This window comes from Gymnogyps californianus, chromosome 11 (genome assembly GCF_018139145.2).
Source record: "Gymnogyps californianus isolate 813 chromosome 11, ASM1813914v2, whole genome shotgun sequence".
Lineage (NCBI taxonomy): Eukaryota > Metazoa > Chordata > Aves > Accipitriformes > Cathartidae > Gymnogyps > Gymnogyps californianus.
In genome coordinates this window covers 24,288,685-24,305,593 of record NC_059481.1, presented here as the reverse complement: position 1 = coordinate 24,305,593, position 16,909 = coordinate 24,288,685, and the positions used below count along the sequence as shown (strand labels likewise).

The following is a 16,909-nucleotide window of genomic DNA, read 5'->3' as shown; positions in this document are numbered from 1 at the left end:
CAGCTGATGCCGGAGCCCGTCTCCGGGCTCTCTCCCCGGCACAGCTCAGGAGCAGGCGCTCGTGGGACCGTGCGATGCCTTACGCACGCGCTGCTAAAATTCACCCAGCAGCTCAAGGTGGTAGCTGGGGCCGGGAGGGCTGGGGCAGGGGGTGAGCTGTGTGCTTCCCATGGCAGGGCAGAGAGCGTGCAAGGGCACCAGGGAAGCAACCCCTGCCTTGGCATCACCGGTGGGTCTCCAGGAGCACCGGTTCATGGTGCAGGGGGGCACCGACCCTCGGGGCGCGGGTGCGGGTGGGCACCTGCAGACCCCGAGGCAGCACCTGCCGGCTCGGGTCCCGCTGGTGCTCCCCGGTGAGAGCCGGGGCAGGGGGGAGACGCGGTCCCCAGGCAGCCCTGCACAGACCCTCAGCACAGCGGTGGGACCTTCTCCTATTTCTTGTTAGAAAGCGCTTTCCTGTGCGTCGCAGTATTTCACCTTTCAGGCTGAAGCCCCGCGCCTCTGCCAGTCCCGAGGACGAGGCGCTGACATTTTGCTTTTGTTGTTCCGTGCACTGTTACGTTTGGAGATCCTTACAGGGTTAGAAGCGAAACACAACCCGAAGAGCATTGTAATGACTTCTCAAGAGAAAATAAGTTTCTAAAATTGAACCAGCAAAATGAGAGAATGGAATATTTTTGCATTGATTTCATTGCCATGAGTATTTATAAAACTTAGTTTAATAATATTAAATAAAATAAAAAAGAGCACTGGGTGAGAACTACTGCCTGCATCTCTCTGTCCCCATCAAACTGCAAAGCACACACGAGGGAATGCCTTACCGACGGCCACTCCTGAGCCTCAGTGACTGCACGCACCCTGCAAGGATCAGAGCTGCAGCATCGATTCCAGGAGCTCGGAGCAGGGAACCAGCTCCGCACTCCCAGCTTCACCTCTGCCTTTTCAACCCCTGTCCTCAGGCCAAGCGGCTTTTTTCTCCTGTCCCCTGCCTGCCCTCATCTTAATTGGCGAATAATAGCTACAAATTGAATTGCCACTCAGCCTCTCCTACACCTGCCTATGAACTCCTGGAGTTAGCGGGTTCGAAAGCACCCGTGTGAAACTGCTCTCCATCACAGGCTTCAGCCCGTTTCCAAGCTCCAGCACTTGGTGCCGTCACCCCGGGGTTGCCCACGTACTCCCAGACCCTGGGACCTGCTGGCTGCCCCGGCCCCAGGAGCCCCCGGCGGGGTTATGGTTTCGGGGAGCGGGTGGCATTGCTGTGACAGCCCATGGCTTCGGAAGGACAGAGAACACCGTTCGCCACGGTGAGATGGAGCAATGCCGCTTTACCCAGCTGCAGCACAACCGTCCTCATCTTCCACCGCCGCCTATAAATGTTCCCTCCTCCCGGGGTGCGTGGATTTTCAGCCTGGCACTGAGTGCATTCCCCTGCCTTGCAATCCAAAGGGCTTCTCTGCAGATCCTCTGGAGTACAGCCGAGATGAAAAAAAAAAAAAACAGCATGGAGGTGCGAGAATGTATAGATCACAAAGGAAAGAGGATGAAAAGGTGCAAGGAGAGGGATAGGTTGTCAAGGCAACCACCGACTGCAGGGATGAGAGAGGGAGACCGAGGGGGAGCAAGGAGAGGGGGCAGAGGGGAAAGGGGGCACCCGGGGCTCGGGGTGGCCCAGGGGAGCTGCACCATTGGCACGGACTCACCAGAGGAAACGTGGTTCCCCGGCACGCAGCTCCGTAAGGACAGGAGCAGGTTTGCAAATGCTTTTCCAGTTGCTTTCAAAACACATTCCCACCCCACCTGCGGCCCGGATGCGGGAGGAGAGAAGAGGGAAAAGGAAGGTTTTTCTGAAGCGGACCTTCAACTCGGGAGCCTGGGGCTCCAGTGATGGAGACAGCGAGGCCGGAAAGCCCAGGGGCGAGGACAGGACAGAGACGGGCTGCCCCCAGCCCCTCTGCCCGCCGGGGCAGCTCCTGGCCCTGCTCTGTGTGAGGGAGGATGACTCGCAGCGCAGCAGCATCCCCTGAGCCCATCAGCCCGCGTCCCGCCTGGTCCCGCAGCCCGGCTCCCTGGAGCTGAGTGGTCAGGATCCAAGGGATGGAAATTGCAGTTATCTGAGGGCCAGCACTTTGAGTTAATTGTGCAAAATGTCAACCGGTAATTAGAAAATGAGAAGCACTCGCTGTTCAGTGACACATAGCAGTGGCATTTCTATTTTCAGACCTTAACACATCTTATTAGAGTCAAAGTCTAATTAACGCACCACACTGTCGAGCAGAGGATGGGGAGCGACCCAGATCTCACCCATCTCCAAACGCTCCTCGCTTACAGGAAGCTTTTAAACTTTGTTCACGCTTCAGACATGGATCAGAAGGAGATGGGCACTGAAGTCCCCAGAGCAGGGCAAAGCGCTGGCGTTGTACAAGGGCTCGCTCCTGGCTCGCTCTGTACCGGTGCCGTTTCGTGCTTCGTTTGGAAGTGGAAAATGAAGTAATGCCAGACTCATCCTGCCGGGGAGGAGCTGGCAGAGCCAGGCCCGGGGAGGTGCTGGCAAAGGGGAGCAAGTGGATTTCCACGTGTGGTCTCCGTCTCTGCAGCAGGGAGTGATGCCGTGAAGCTGCTGGCCTGCAGCCGGGCTGTCCCTCACGGCACGTGGAGGAGGCCACCGATGCCCCCGAGGTCGCCAAGTCTCGGTGTAATCCCTTGCAGAGGATGCTGCACCCAGTTGCCCAGCCCTGGCCCCACTGAGCATCGCTCCTGCTGCAGCACAGAGCTGGGCCACTGACGGGACGGTCACAGTCCCGGCGCACGTGGCACCGGGGCGAGTGGGTCTGTGCGGAAGGGGCAGAGCCTCCGCCTGCCATGAGTCCCCATCCCCGGGGAATGGCCCACGGAGGGTCCCCAAAGTGCGGGGAGTCCTGGGAAGCAGCAGTGCCCACCCCTGCCTGAGAATGGCCCTGCCTCTGTTACTACAGCAGCACCGCTGGGATGCCAGCGAAGCCCCAGTTCTCCTGTGCCCCCCTACGCAAATCACTGGGGGTGACGAATGGCCCCCCCCCGACCTGCCCCAAACCCGTGATGAGCCCAGGCTGGCTTTGGTGTAGCTGGAGATCCCCGTCTCCGACACTCAGAGTTGAGCACCTAAACCCCCCCAAGGTCCCTCAGGCTGGCCCCGAAAATCACTGTCCCCCAAGGGCCTCTGGTGGGATTTAGGCTGCTTCTGCGTTCACCTGATGCCGGAGCTTTGAAAGCCACAGCCCCTGCCCGGGGTACGCGGCTGAGAGCCAGGGCAGGGCTCTCTGCAGCCCCAGGCACGGGGAGGGGGACAGCAAGGCACAGCCACCCGCAAGGTCCATGGTGGCCGACGCAGCTGCAGAGCTGCCGATCCAACACGGGACGGCAGCAGGGAGGGCAGCCTTGAATGCAAGTTGAACGACACAGCGGTCACCGTGCACATGTGCTCCAGGCACAGCCAGCTGGGCACCGCAGATCCTTTACGCTTCTTCACCTACGAGACTCCCTAGGGTGCAAACGCCCATCACTGTGCCTTCGGCCAGGAGCCAGGACTGGGAGAGCCTGGGCGCTGCGGGGCCGAGGGGACAGGCAGGGGGTTGGTGCAGGAGCAGCGCGGGGCTCTGTGCTGCCATGCTCACATCCTGAGCCCCACGTCCTGCTCCCTCCTCCCCTCGGCTGCCGGTGGCCCTGGACCAGCCCCGGCACAGACAGCAGCTCCCAGCAGCATGGTGAGCCCTGCTCCCTTGGTGAACCCCTGCTCCCCCAAACACCGCATCCCAGGAGCTCTCCCTGACAGCTCCAAAATTCTCCAGCACTATTTTTACCCCGTGGTTGCTATAGAGACATCAGACCCGCTCGCTGTGATGCAGCCTCTTTCGGAAGCGCTGCATCACCGGCTGCCTCCTGCCTCCAATAACGCACGGGGCAGGAGGCCACTATTTTGGGCAGAGCCCCACTGTAGCTGGAAACAACCCAGCCCTGCAGGACAGCCTGGCCTGGGAAGACCGAGGGGTCCAGCAGAGAGGGGGACGTGGACGGGGGGAGGAGGACAGCAGCATTTCAGAGCCCCAGGAGCCTGCCCCTGCAGCCCATCGCCCTGCCCTCCCCATCCAGCCCCGCTGCTCTTTATCCCCTGGGCAGGAGAGACTTACACCTGGGCTGCTTTTAAAAGCAAGAAGGGAAACATTGAGGTTGTCCAATGCAGGGTATGTCAGGAAGGGTTTGGGGCCCAGGACTTCACAGAGCTGGAGATGAGAGAGCACAGGCGCAGGATTCATCCCCTCTGCCAGGCTGTGTCCAGCCCTGCAATACCCACAACGTACAGAAATAAAAGGGCAGCAGCTTTCTGAAGATGCGAGAAGGGCTCGGTTACAGCCATGCTGGAGCAGGAGTGGGGTGCAGGTCCCCCTGGACACCCCCTCCAGCCCTGGAGAGCTTTGCCAGCTCCCCCTGCCCTGCCGAGGGGTGATGCCGCAGGACGTGGGAGCAAGCAGCCGCCTGCTCCATCACTCCTGGTGCCCCCAGGTCGAGCTGCTGCCTCCCCCCAGCCTGGCCGAGGCGCAGCCATGCCCGGGCGATGTCCCTGTGCTGGGGCTGTGCTTCCCCAGCACCGCAGCCAGCTCGACCCTCTGGCCAAAGCCAGGGACAGGAGGGGACATGGAGCCAGCTGTACACGGCACGGGTGCAGCGCTGCCTGGCCACACAAGGTGTTAGCGGCAGGGCTGTCACTAGCAGAGGCCATCACGGATATTACCTGATTTAATCTCCATCACACCGTGGGAATCTGGTACTTGCTTGCTTAATTTTTCCAGTGGGAGAGATCAGGGTCAAAGTTAAAGCAGATGCAAACCTGCACCAGGCTTTGGCCCTCCTCAGGTCTGCGGGGAAAACGTCCGGATGCTGCAGGAATGGCCGGTCCCCCTCGCCCACAAAAACCCCCGCGAGGAGCACGGCTGGGACCCAGCGCCTGGACGTGGCACGGCAGGGACCTGCTGGCCCTGGAGGCTGCACCTCCCCAGGGAGCGCGGGCCAGGCTGAGGGCCTGACCCTGAACTTTATAAACCCGCCATCAGTCCTGATTAGTAACACACGCCTGCAGCATCCTCCTGGAGCAGCAAGGCCTGGGACGAGCCCACCGCGGGGCCGAAGCACAGACCGCTGTGAGTTACGAGCACGCTGAAGGGCTGGGACCCCCGGCTGCCCCGTGACGGGCATGCGGACCCCCATCCCGTGCCCAGGGCAGCCCCAGGCCCTGTGCCCCATGGGTCAGGAGACATGGGCCATGCCCCAGCCAGGGTGCAGGGCGGCAGCAGCATTCACAGCAGAGCTGGTGGTCCCCTCCGAAACGCCAGCGCTGAAAGCTCCCCCCGTCACCTGCACTCATCCCTCCGGGGAAGCGTGTTTATAAAAAGAGGCTGTGCGTGGATGAGCTGGCAGAAATAGCTGCACGCAGCCCTCTCCGCGCGGTGCAAGGGATGATCACCAGCCGTTCTGCAAAACACCCAAAATAGAGCCAGCGCCGCGCGGCCCCCGGGGAGACGGTTCCTATTTAGCTAAGGCAGCCCGAGCGGCGAGGCTGTGCTCACGTCCCACCTGCCTCTGCTTCCCCACGCTGCTGGGGCAGCCGCTGCTCCCAGGGGAGTCTCAAGGCAGACGGGGAGCCGGTGCTTTGGGAGAAGCCCCTTCCCCAGGAGACGGACCAGGCTCTGACAAGCCACGGGCTGTGTTGCCGCAGTTCCTCCCGGGGCTTTAGAAGCACACGGAGCCGTGATTGCCCCTTGCCGTCCTGTCCCTGAGCCTGCACCCACGGCCACAGCCTCCTGAAGCATCACTACAGCCCCTGCTCTATGTCCCTGGGGATTGCAGCTGCACCACACACAAACCAGACAGGCCCATGACGGTCCCAGCAAGCAGCTGAAAGCAGCTCCCTCCTCCTCTGGGCTGGGCCAGACTCTAATTATAGCTTCAGAAAGCTGTAATAAACGGATGAGAGCTGCCCGACAGCTTGTCTGTGGTGAGATATTGCTGGAGTGGCCCAACAAAGCACTCGACATCTCTGCTATTCTTTTCAGTGTCACAGTTGTGTCACCTCTGCCTCTGTCTGCCCTGCCCAGGACGAAGGCACCGTGGGGGAGAAGGAGCCCCTTTGCCAGGGTAAGGGTTCTGGGTACCAGTATCCCCCGTGCTGCTGCCCCGTGCGTGCCAGCAGCACCTCCGGGTCAGTGCCCAGCCCTCTGCAGCCTGCCAGGGCTGTTCCAGCAGAGCAGGGCCCAGAGCACACGCGGGATGGCACCCCAGGCACCCACAAAACTACGTCCATCCCAGTCTTGCCCCAAACTGGCTGGGTCCGGACACCATCCCGCAGCCCCTGAGCCTGCCCAGGGCACTGCTGCAGCGCTGAGGATCAAACCAAGGGCTCAGAGCCCTTGCACCGGAGCTGCAGCTTCTCCTCCAGCAGCCATCCCTGCCGGCCCCATTGCCATGGCATCCTCAGGGATGGCACAGATGCCGGCGAGGAAGATGAGGAGGATGAAGGTAGGTGGACACGTTGGCTCTGCATAGCCAGGATGGGGCTGGGGCAGATCTGGAGGCCCTCTGGCAGCAGGCAGGGGTCGTTGCCGTTCCCCTCCTCGGAGGTCCCAGCTCTCCAGGATAACTGGCAGCAGCGGTTCCTGGAGAGCCCTTCGCTCACTGGCCTCACCAGCAGTGGGAAGCCGCACGAGGTGCTGAGCTGGCCTTGACAGCACACGCATCGCCCTGCCCCGGGCTCCGCCGCTGCCCTCCCCGTCCCTCGGCATGCCGGCTGGGAGAGCTTCTCCTGTCTGCAGCTCTGACAAGGACACGGGAAGAAGTCAACAACTTGCACTGGGTTATAAACAGCAAACGAGCTGAGGGCTGCTGCCCCCAGGTCCACCCCGACTCTGCGTCTGCCTCCCTCGCTCTGCTGCCTGATCGGTTTTTGGAGATCTCAGACCATGCTGAGATTGGTCTCTGCTAGCACAAGTGCCAAAGAGCAAGCCACGCTGATGCTGGTCCCACAGCAGAGGTGACACAGAGATGCTCAGCCCAGAAGGACAGCGGGGTTAAAGCTGAGACGATGCAGGTGACACTTTCCAGGCATCTCTACATGTCCCTGGGTTCAGCCAAGCCCGCTTCATGTTCACTGCTCCTAGTAAACCAAGGGAGGAGCAGGGATATTCAGCCCAAATCTCCTATTTAACCCATCGCCCATTTAACCAAAATCTCCCATTTTAGGCACAACCCATCTCATTTTCACAGCAACTGAACTTCGTACTCAGAGCCTGGCGAGCTGGCACTGGGCATGCAGTGCCCAGAGTCCTGGCACCTGGGCAGGGAGCAGGAATGGTTCCCGCAGATCCCACGGTGAATCATCAGGGAGTAAACCGCAGCCCAAGGAGCAGCACAGACATTACTCAGCAAATCAGTATGAATAACTAATAGCTCTGAAAAAATGCAACCTGTGATCATGTGCGAATAGGAAGGGGGGGGGGGGCACCTCCATTAATCACTCATTATGAATTATTCAGCAAAAGAGGAAGCAGAAGGCAAACACAGAAACAATTTGTGTAGAAAGAGGGTGGGTTATCACCAGCATTCAGCCCCCTCCACAGCCACCCCTGGGCTGTAGTCCCAGCAGCACAGCCTCGGCAGGGCTCTCCCCAGCCGGTACGATGGCAGCCCGCGTCCAGCCCTGCCTCTGGAGCAAACCGCGGGCAGCCCTGCCTGTGGGCAGCCCTGCCTGTGGCAGTTCCTCTCCGGGCAGGCAGCCGATGGGGGGACAGTGCTGGCATCGCCACGCTCATCCCTCCTTGCTGGGAGCGGAGCCAGGGCATCTCCCACCCCACAGACAGCTGGAAGCTGGTGAGCTGAGGCTGGTGGAAGCAGAAAAGCAAACTCTCAGGCCTGAACATCTGCAAGGAAAGGTCATTCCTGCTCTCCAGCCAGGACGAGCCCCAGCAGCACCGCAGCCATCTCGGCAGTGAGCGGCGGAGCCCAGCACTGCAGCCGGGAGCCGGCCTGGGCTCCAGCACAGGGACAATAACTATCGGGAACTGCAAGGCTGGCAGAAGAGGAAGGGTCGGTTGCAGGTGGGGGGGTGTTGGCTCCCCATCACTTGTTGCCAACACTCTCCTAATTGAGAGGAGAGGTACCAGGAGGGGTACTTAGAGCCTGGAGAAGGCTGCGTGTGACTCACATCTGCGTGTCTCAGCAGCCCTCTGCTTCCAGCCACGGCCATCTCTCTCCGTGCAGCAGCTCACGCTGCACGCTGGGAACAAGCAATCCCCCCATTTTGAAACAGCCCCGCCAAACCTTTCAAGGAAGCTGCTGGCAGATCTCCTGCCCTCCTGGACGTGGCCAGCCCAGGCGCTGCAGGGAGAGCCCAGGGACGGGAGATGGTGCCCCTCCAGCCCAGGCCCCTGAGCACCCAGCCACGGGGCTGGTTTCCATCTGCTTGGGGTCACTTCTGTCATCTCCGCCTGTACCCAGGCTGCAGCTTTTGTCCCTGATGACCCAACTCCACGTCCCAAGGCAAAGGCAGGGCAGACAGACTGCTTCTTGGTATTGCACGAATCAGTTACGAATTGCCAAACATTTAGGTAATCCCACATTACAAAAGTACGTTTGGTGAGAGGCCACAAGTAGTGCCGTGAGGCAGGAGCACCAGCTCCGCTCCAGAAGTACCGCCGGGCGGGCACGAGTGGCCCTGCACGCACGGCTGTCCCGTCCAGGCACCCACTCCCGACATCTCTGATGCCCCAGGGCCTTCCCTCTTCCCCCTCGGCTCCCTCTCTCGCCGTGGCTGTCCCTTACCCGTCCCTTGGCTCCCCAGGCCCCGGGGCAGGCGCGTGAACTCCCCCCTCCATACACACACCCGCTTTGCGCTGGGATGCTGTGGCAGCTTTCTCTGGTGCTGGAGAACAAACCCCGGCTCCTGGGCAGCCTGTGCTCATCCTGCCAAGGCAACTTGTCTGTTTCTAAATTTGTTTTTTGGTTTTTTTTAAGTAGAGCTTTTCTACAAATAATCTGGTGTGCGTGCACGCATCTGAAAATGAACGGACAAACACATACATTTTCAGGGCTTATGTGGCCAATTTAGCAAGCTGCTGAGAAGGCTCTGCATTACTGGAGTTAGCAGAGAAGCTGCCATAAGGTTTTCCTAAATGCTTGCTAATGTAATAAGACCTATTTCATTTCTCTGCTAGCTCTGATTATTATTATTATTATCATCTTTTACCAAAGAAGGTTGCAATTTTAGATTATATTTTTGTAATCATAAGAGAAATTTCCCCTAATGCTAATCTAATCTAAGAGAATGCTATGATAAATACTCTTACAGGCAGCGGTAGTCTTCTAAATTACAGAGCCGTGTGTAACGGTGTGTTTATTGTGCATTTATGACCATTTCCCCACCTTCCACCCAATTACCTGTTTCTGCTGGGACTGCTCCTAAAGACCCAATCTTCTCAGCAGCCGCGGAGTAAAATGGGCTGGAGTCTGCAGGAAAGCAGATTTCTGCCCAGATGAGAGATTCGGAGACCAGAGAGGGCTGCCCGGGGACAGCAGAAGGGCGCTGGTCCTGGTAACTCCCCACTGACATTGATGGGGGGCTTTGTGCCCTGGAGAGCAGCACGCAGGGACGCCGGCTTCCCCCTGCACAACACGGAGCACTCGGGTACCCCAGATGCACACTCCGACCACAGGGTCATTAACATTGGAGGGGACCTCGGGGGGGGTCTCTAGTCCGACCCCCTGCTCCCAATGGGGTCAGCTGTGGGCTCAGACCAGTTTGCTCACGGCTGGGTCCCGCTGGGTCTGGAAACCCTCCAAGGACAGAGACAGCACAGCCTCTCCGGGGAGCCCACGCCAGTGCTGGGTGGTCCTCGCAGTGACACCTGGGCACGGTAACACCCACGGGGCACACAGCACTGCGACGGGCACGGGGGCACCGGCAGCACACGCATACCGGCGCACATCCACCCCCAGTGCCTGCGCACACACGGGCACCAGGGAACACGCGTGGCACAGCGCCACACCCTGCACGTGGGCACGCAGACCCACAGGGACACGGGCACCCCCGTGCAGACGCCCCCCCCTGCACGTGGACACACCCTTGTGCATGGGCACACATGCAAATACACATGTGCAAGGACATACGGACACGGGCATACACACACACGCAGGGATGCCGCCCCACAAAGGGACACGCACACCCCCACAGACGGGCGTGGAGGGGGCACACGCACAGCTCTGCACCTGCCACCCACCCACACAGGGACACACCTTGCACACGCATGGGGACACGCGCCCCTCGCACACCGGCATGGACACAGACACCTCCGACGTGTGCACGCACACACACACACACCCCCCCGCACCCAGCACCCACACACACAAATTCACCCCCACCCCCACAGACACCGGCACACACCCAGCCCCCCCGCGACCCACACCCCTGCACACAGACACCCACGCACGGGTGGGCACAGACACTCACACACCTCCCACTCCCGCACACGGACACACGCACATACCCCACGCTCATGGCCCCGGCACGCGCACACTCCCCCGCACACCCCCCCCACCCCCCCGCAGGCGGGCAGGGACACAGACCCGCACCCCCCCCCCCAAACACACACACGGACACCCCCGCCCCGCCGCTCCCCGCACCCACGCGGGGGCGGACGCGCCGCGCGCCCCCCCCCCCCCCCCCCGCACCCTCCTCCCCGCGCAGCCCCGCCGCGGGCCGGGCAGCAGCGGGCAGCGCCGGGCAGCAGCAGGCAGCGCCGGCAGCAGCAGGCAGCGCCGAAGGGTGACGCAGCCGCCCGGAGCGCACATAAGGGACGATGCGGGCTAGGGCGCCGGGGTAGCCCGGCAGCAGGTAGCGGGCCGGGTACGGGGGCGGTGGGTGTCCCCCCCATCATCGCGGACAGGGGCCCCGGCGGCAGCGGGACGGCCCCGGTGGGAGGGGGGACGCGGGGGTCCCCTGCCCCGGGGGTCCCCGTGGCCTCCGTTCTCCCCACGGTGTCTCTGGAGCTCCGCAGCCGAGCGTGCCCGGACGCCGGACAGCGGGCAGGGACGAGGCTGGACCCGGGCTGGGACCCTCCGGTGGCACCGCGGACCGGGGAACGCGACCGGCGAGGAAATGAAGGTGAGTGCTCTCAGGGGAGCAACTTCAGAACGAGCCTGGGGGCTCCCCGAGGGGAAGGGGCTGCGGGCAGCTCATGGATGTGGCTCTGGGGTGGGGGGCTGACATCACTTGTGCCTTTGAGGGGGGCTGGGGGGTGACACCCCCGGTGCGAGCACTTACGGCAGGTCCCAGAGCTGCAGGATCCCCACGTCCTCCGGGGCACGAAGGGCACGGGCTGGTGGGGAAGGGCAGAGCAGGTTGTGCCCGCCACGGGGGGAGCTTTCGGAGAGACCTGATGAGCAGAGGCTGCCAAGAGCTCTGGAGTGAACCAGGCAGGCTCTGATGGGCCCCTCACAGGTGGGGATGCTCCAGGGAAGGGCTGGGCACGGCCTGAGGAGTGGAAACTGCTGCTCACGGCCGGACAGGCAGCAAAGGGCAATGAGAGCGTGGGGCAAGCGGGTGGCAGGGCCCCTGGACACGCTGGCTGAAGGTCTGGTTCTGTGCCTCTCTGATGTTTCCATGGTGCTGGGCATCTGCTGGTCCCTCCAGCACAGGTCTGACCTGCTACCTCTGCCTTGGGCATGGATCCCCCCAGGTCTCGGAGCTGCAGGGGGACGGGTGTTGTTCCTCAAGGACGCAGGCAGTAGGGCCATGAGGCACTCGGGTTGCGTATCATGGCTGTGGAGCGATGCGCAGGAGCCTTACCTGGCTGAATTTCCCATAGCCAGCCCATGCCAGGCAGTGGCAGGGAAGCACTTGCCAGCAGAAACGATGCCTGTTGATCCTCCCGAGCCAGTCCTGCTGCAGAGACTGCTGTGAGTGGAAGCTGCTCTTACAGCACTCTCCTACACAAGTGGCTCACACCACCATTAAGCAGCTTGGGGTTACAGACAGCATGACCACAGCTGCTTCACCTTTCCTTCAGCAGTGAGGAAGCAAAGATCCTGGCTCCAGCCCAAGAAGCCATGGGAGATGCTCACACCGTCTCCAGTGGGCTCTGCGTTACAGCCCGAGAGACCTAGAAGACGCAGTGGAAACCATCTCAGCATCAGGACCATTCTGATTTCTCTGGCACTTGGGGAAATCAGCTGCATCCAGGCAAATGTCAGCATGGCTGCCGGGGAAGCAGAGCTGGAAAAGAGCAAGGCAAGATGAACTGAGGCGTCCTGCCAGGGAGCAGCAAGAGCAGAGCTGCTCGGCAAGGGGAGACGAGCCGTAAGCTGAGGGTGACCACGGCACAGGCTGGGGGCAAGACCTCATCAGCAGGGCAGGGACAAGTCAGTGACAGGTCCCATCAACAGTGATCATCAGGCCAGGGCAAGGTGGCAAGTCAGGTCCCAGGTCACCGAGGGAAGTCCAATGAAAAGTCTGGTCTGACAGGGGTGGATGGAGCCTCCGGCACCTTCACAGCTCAAACCAGGACTGGGTGTCTGGGCCTGCATTTAAATAGAGCCCCCAGCGCAGGGGCGGAGGGTGGGTGGGTGGGTGGCTGGGGGTCTCAGGTGAGGCTGGTCAGGACAGGTAAGGCCAATTGGTGCACTCAGGGCCCTGGCAGCCAAGTCCTCTGGCATGTCTAGAACAGAGGAAGGCCAGAGGCTCCATGGCCGATAGAGAAAAATACAGTACATCCTAAAGAAGAGATTACTGAGAGGGGGCCAATGCCATAGAGTAAATGCATGGTACAGCTGTGAGAAGGCAGGGCTGGGGCATCTCCCAGCCGGCAAAGATCAGCTCTTTCTCCCCAGGAGATCCCTGAGGAGAGCAAGCCTTTCCTCCCGCTGCCGCTCACCTGCCTTGCACCCCGGGCCCCTGCCCCGGGCAGCAGGAGACCCTGTGTGCAGGGGGTTGTGGTGCTGCACATGGGCAGGGGGGATGGCTCGGGGGGGCTCCGAGTGCCACAGGGTGGGGTGGACGTGGTCAGAGGGGCAGTGGGATGCGGAGCGGTGCCAAGAGCTTGACACCCCCGGGAAGGCAGGGCAGAGGTGAGAGCCAGGGCTGAGGACCAAGCCTCACCTCTCCTTCACGGTTCCTTCCACAGCTGCCAGCCGACACTGTCTTCACCCACCAGTAAGCAGTGGCCGGTGCCATGGATGAGGTGACGGAGCTGGAGATGGGGGGGAACTCCCTCCTGAAGGCAGTGTGGCTCGGCCGGCTCCGGCTGACCCGGCTGCTGCTGGAAGGGGGGGCTTACATCAACGAGAGCAATGAGAAAGGGGAGACTGCCCTGATGGTGGCCTGCATCACCAAGCACGTCGACCAGCAGAGCATTAACAAGGCCAAGATGGTGAAGTACCTGCTGGACAACAGAGCTGACCCCAACATCCAGGACAAGTCTGGGAAAACAGCCCTCATGCACGCCTGCATCCGTGGCGCCGGTGGGGACGTGGTGTCCCTGCTGCTGGAGAATGGGGCAGACCCCAGCCTGGAGGACCACTCGGGAGCGTCAGCTCTGGTCCACGCCATCAACGCCGACGACAAGGACGTGCTGCAGCACCTCCTGAACGCCTGCAAAGCCAAAGGGAAGGAGGTGATCATTATCACCATGGACAAATCGGCCTCTGGCACCAAGACCACCAAGCAGTACCTGAACGTTCCCCCCTCGCTGGAGTTCAAGGAGAGGGCCCCCCCCGAGGCGTGCACAGCACCCTCCAGCGCCCACCTCAAAACTCCCATCTCGGCACCTTCCCCCACTGAGAAGGACAGCAGCATCTTCAGTCCGCACCCGTCGCACCTCAGGGACAGCCCCTCTGCCAGGGCTGCCGATGATCCCCCCTCCCCGGGCCGGAGAACTGGCGCGGGCAGGAGAGCCCGCCTGCCCCAGCTGAAGCGGCTGCGGTCAGAGCCGTGGGGTCTGGTCGCGCCCTCGGTGCTGGCAGCCTCCGCGCACCGCGACGACATGCGGGTCTGCGCGGACGACGAGGTGATCACGGGCATCGGCGACCTCTCGCTCTCCAAAAAGGCTCCCCTCGCCTGGAGCGGCAGCAGCAAGAGCAAGGACCCCGCTCTCTTCCCCCCGGTAGACGAGCAGGCTCTGAGGACGACGCCAGCCCCTGGGCCGCTGGCGAGGAAAGCAGCCTACGAGAAGAGCCAGGCCACCCACCAGCGCCTGCCCCGAAGGAGCACGGTCCCTGAAGAGCCGGAGAGCGTCGGCTCCGCTGCCGCCGGCTCGGCTGCGGTGATGGACGCGCTGCACTGGCGGAGGCTGAGTGCCGAGCACTACGACTGCGACCCCCAGCTCTCCGGCGTCCCTGGCTCGGCCGAGGCGGGGAAGGTGCCGTCGGAGAGGAGGAAGCTCAGCGGGTCCCACCTGGCCTTGCTGGACGGCTCGCGGGAGTCTCTGGACAGCATCGCCGGCACATCGCCCGGGACTGTCCGGCGCCGACCGCCCAGCCTGCTAGAGAGGCGAGGGTCTGGGACCCTGCTGCTGGACCACATCTCCCACACAAGGCCGGGATATCTGCCCCCCCTGAACGTGAACCCCAACCCCCCGATCCCCGACATCGGTTCCAACAGCAAAACCTCCTCTCCGCTTGCTGCTGGCTTGAAGTCCCTGGTACCCATCGCTCCCAGCTCGCCCAGACGGGGCGACTTGAGAGCCAAAAGGAAGCTTCTCCGGAGACACTCCATGCAAGCGGAGCAGATGCGGCAGCTCTCCGATTTTGAGGAAATAGTGGCCCAGTAGCCGTGTCACCATTTGCTTCCCAGGAGGGTTGCCAAACCAGTGCTGTCCCTGCAGAAATGTGATGGTTCCCGCACAGAGCGGTCGCTCGGCCCCAGGGAAGCGCTGGCGGCCACGGGGGTCAGGCCTGTGCCCGGGGGCTGAATCGGGAGGTTCCTGCTCCTGCTTGCCAGAGCTGTAAGGAGAGCCCAGGCATCCAGCCCAACCAGCTGAAGTCTCTCTTGTACTCTTCATTCACTTCTGGACCTTTCCCCAGGAGCCACTACCTGAGAGATCGATCTCAGAGCATCTGAGATCGTCAGGCTTCGCATGAAGGCTCCTGCCTGCAGTTCACTTATTCCTCATTATTTACAATCCGCTTTTCTTCCATCCGGCTCGTTCCGACAGAGAAACCCGTCTGGAGCCCCACACCAGTGAGCTGTGGGGCTGATGTGTTTGTGAAGTGCCTACCAGGAAGGAAAGGAGCTTAATGCTGCGCAAGGTTGGAAGAGCAGAAATACCCCTCCCTAGCAATTGAATGTATTGGTACCCTCACTGTGCGGGAGAGGGAGACAATTCTCCACCTCAGAGATTTCCAAGCACTTTGAAACTCCAGAGGCTGAGCTAACCCCATTACTGCTGCAGCCCGGTGCCTTCAGTGGGCCTGGATCGGGAACGGATTTGTCTCTGTCTCTGAAGCGACCAAGGTTCAGGGGCATTTCCCACCACACTGAGCAACTCCAAGCACTGAATTCCTGGGCGGGGAGCGCTCCCAGCTTGTCTGCGTGGGAAGCTTCTGCCAAGGATGGGGGAGCAAGGATGCCAAGTTGCCAAGGATGGCATGTGGTGAGCGTCAGGCGTTCGTCCCAGCTGGGGAAAGCTGCAGGCACAGCACCGCAGCCAGGACCCTCTCTCCTGCTGACCCCGCTGCAACAACAGTCCTCTGGGCCGAAGCAGAGCTGAGTGAGGGTGGGCGGCTGCCTGCAGGCAGGAGGAGGGGGCAGCCGCAGGATGGGTCCGCGTGGCGTTGGTGTCTGCAGCGGCTCTCTGCACAGCACCGTCCTGATGCAGCATGAGCCCGAGCCAGCAAACGCGTCTGCATGGCTGGAGGTGGGGGTGCGACTGCGATTCCTTCCCGGCGCACAGGGACCCGGGTGCCCAGCCCTGCAGACGGGGCTGTGCAGCACCCCGCCGTGGGACTGAGCCCGCACCAGCAGCACGTGGCAGCCTTGCAGCATCGGGGCAGCGAGACCGTGCACCGCTGGCCCCCTCCCACCCCGACCCGCACGGCCCCAGCCTCAGCCAGGCACCGGCCGGCGGTGGGGAGCACTCCTCACCCCGCGCTTAGTTGGGACCATGGGCCGGATCCGTGCCGTAGCTGCCGTCAGTCTCAGCCAAACCCGCCGCATGGAGCTGGCTGCAACGAGGAAACAGCCCACGGCCCTGTGCTGCTGACTTGGCGGGCGTTTCGGATCTGCTCCCTACCCCGGACATTGTGCCACTCGTACGAGGCCAAGCGAGAACAACTCCCGTGGGTTTATTCAATGAAGTTGCACATGTCCTGACGCCCACTGCGCAGGCAGCGTCGCTTTGACAAGCAAGTGGCAGCAGTCTCACCCCGCCGGGGCCGATGTCGGATTCTGCCCTTGCCTCAATCAGCCCAGCACACGCTTCCGTCTGTCCTTCCGAAACTGCTGGCGACGAGCCGGTTCCTTGCCCAGGGCATTGGCTGTCTTTCTCCAGGCTGTTGCGAAACTTCGCAGTTCCTGCACAAAGCAGCGCCGCATTTTGGTTTTAACTGCACAGGAACGTTCTCTGAAAGTGCATTTGAGATTTAAATATGCTATTTGGAGCAAAGGTGGGCTTATATTTTTACAGCCTTAAAGATTATACTCTCTGTGGGTCAAATGTCTTATAGATTGAATTTCAGGCATATTCTCCCCGTAACAGTGACGCTTGTCTTACATTTTAGGGCGTGCAATTTTAAATCCCGTAGCTCACCTCTTCCGTTCGTTTCTAGATATTCCGGTATTTTTGCGTTTGTCCTTTTTTTTAAGCAACATTTGCCGCCTTTAGCCGGCGCTCAG

At 61.5% G+C, this 16,909-nt stretch overlaps 1 protein-coding gene across 1 annotated transcript; it reads left to right on the top strand.

Annotated features, from left to right (window-relative positions):
• The first annotated feature begins 13,250 nt into the window (after window positions 1–13,250).
• On the top strand, window positions 13,251–14,846 carry ANKRD34C (ankyrin repeat domain 34C). Its single transcript, XM_050903608.1, has one exon. The coding sequence runs from the start codon at window positions 13,251–13,253 to the stop codon at window positions 14,844–14,846; it is 1,596 nt and encodes a 531-aa protein (XP_050759565.1).
• The last annotated feature ends 2,063 nt before the right edge of the window (window positions 14,847–16,909 follow it).

Coding starts and splice junctions, on each gene's coding strand:
- ANKRD34C (XM_050903608.1), top strand. CDS start 13,251: ATGGATGAGGTGACGGAGCTGGAGATGGGGGGGAACTCCCTCCTGAAG.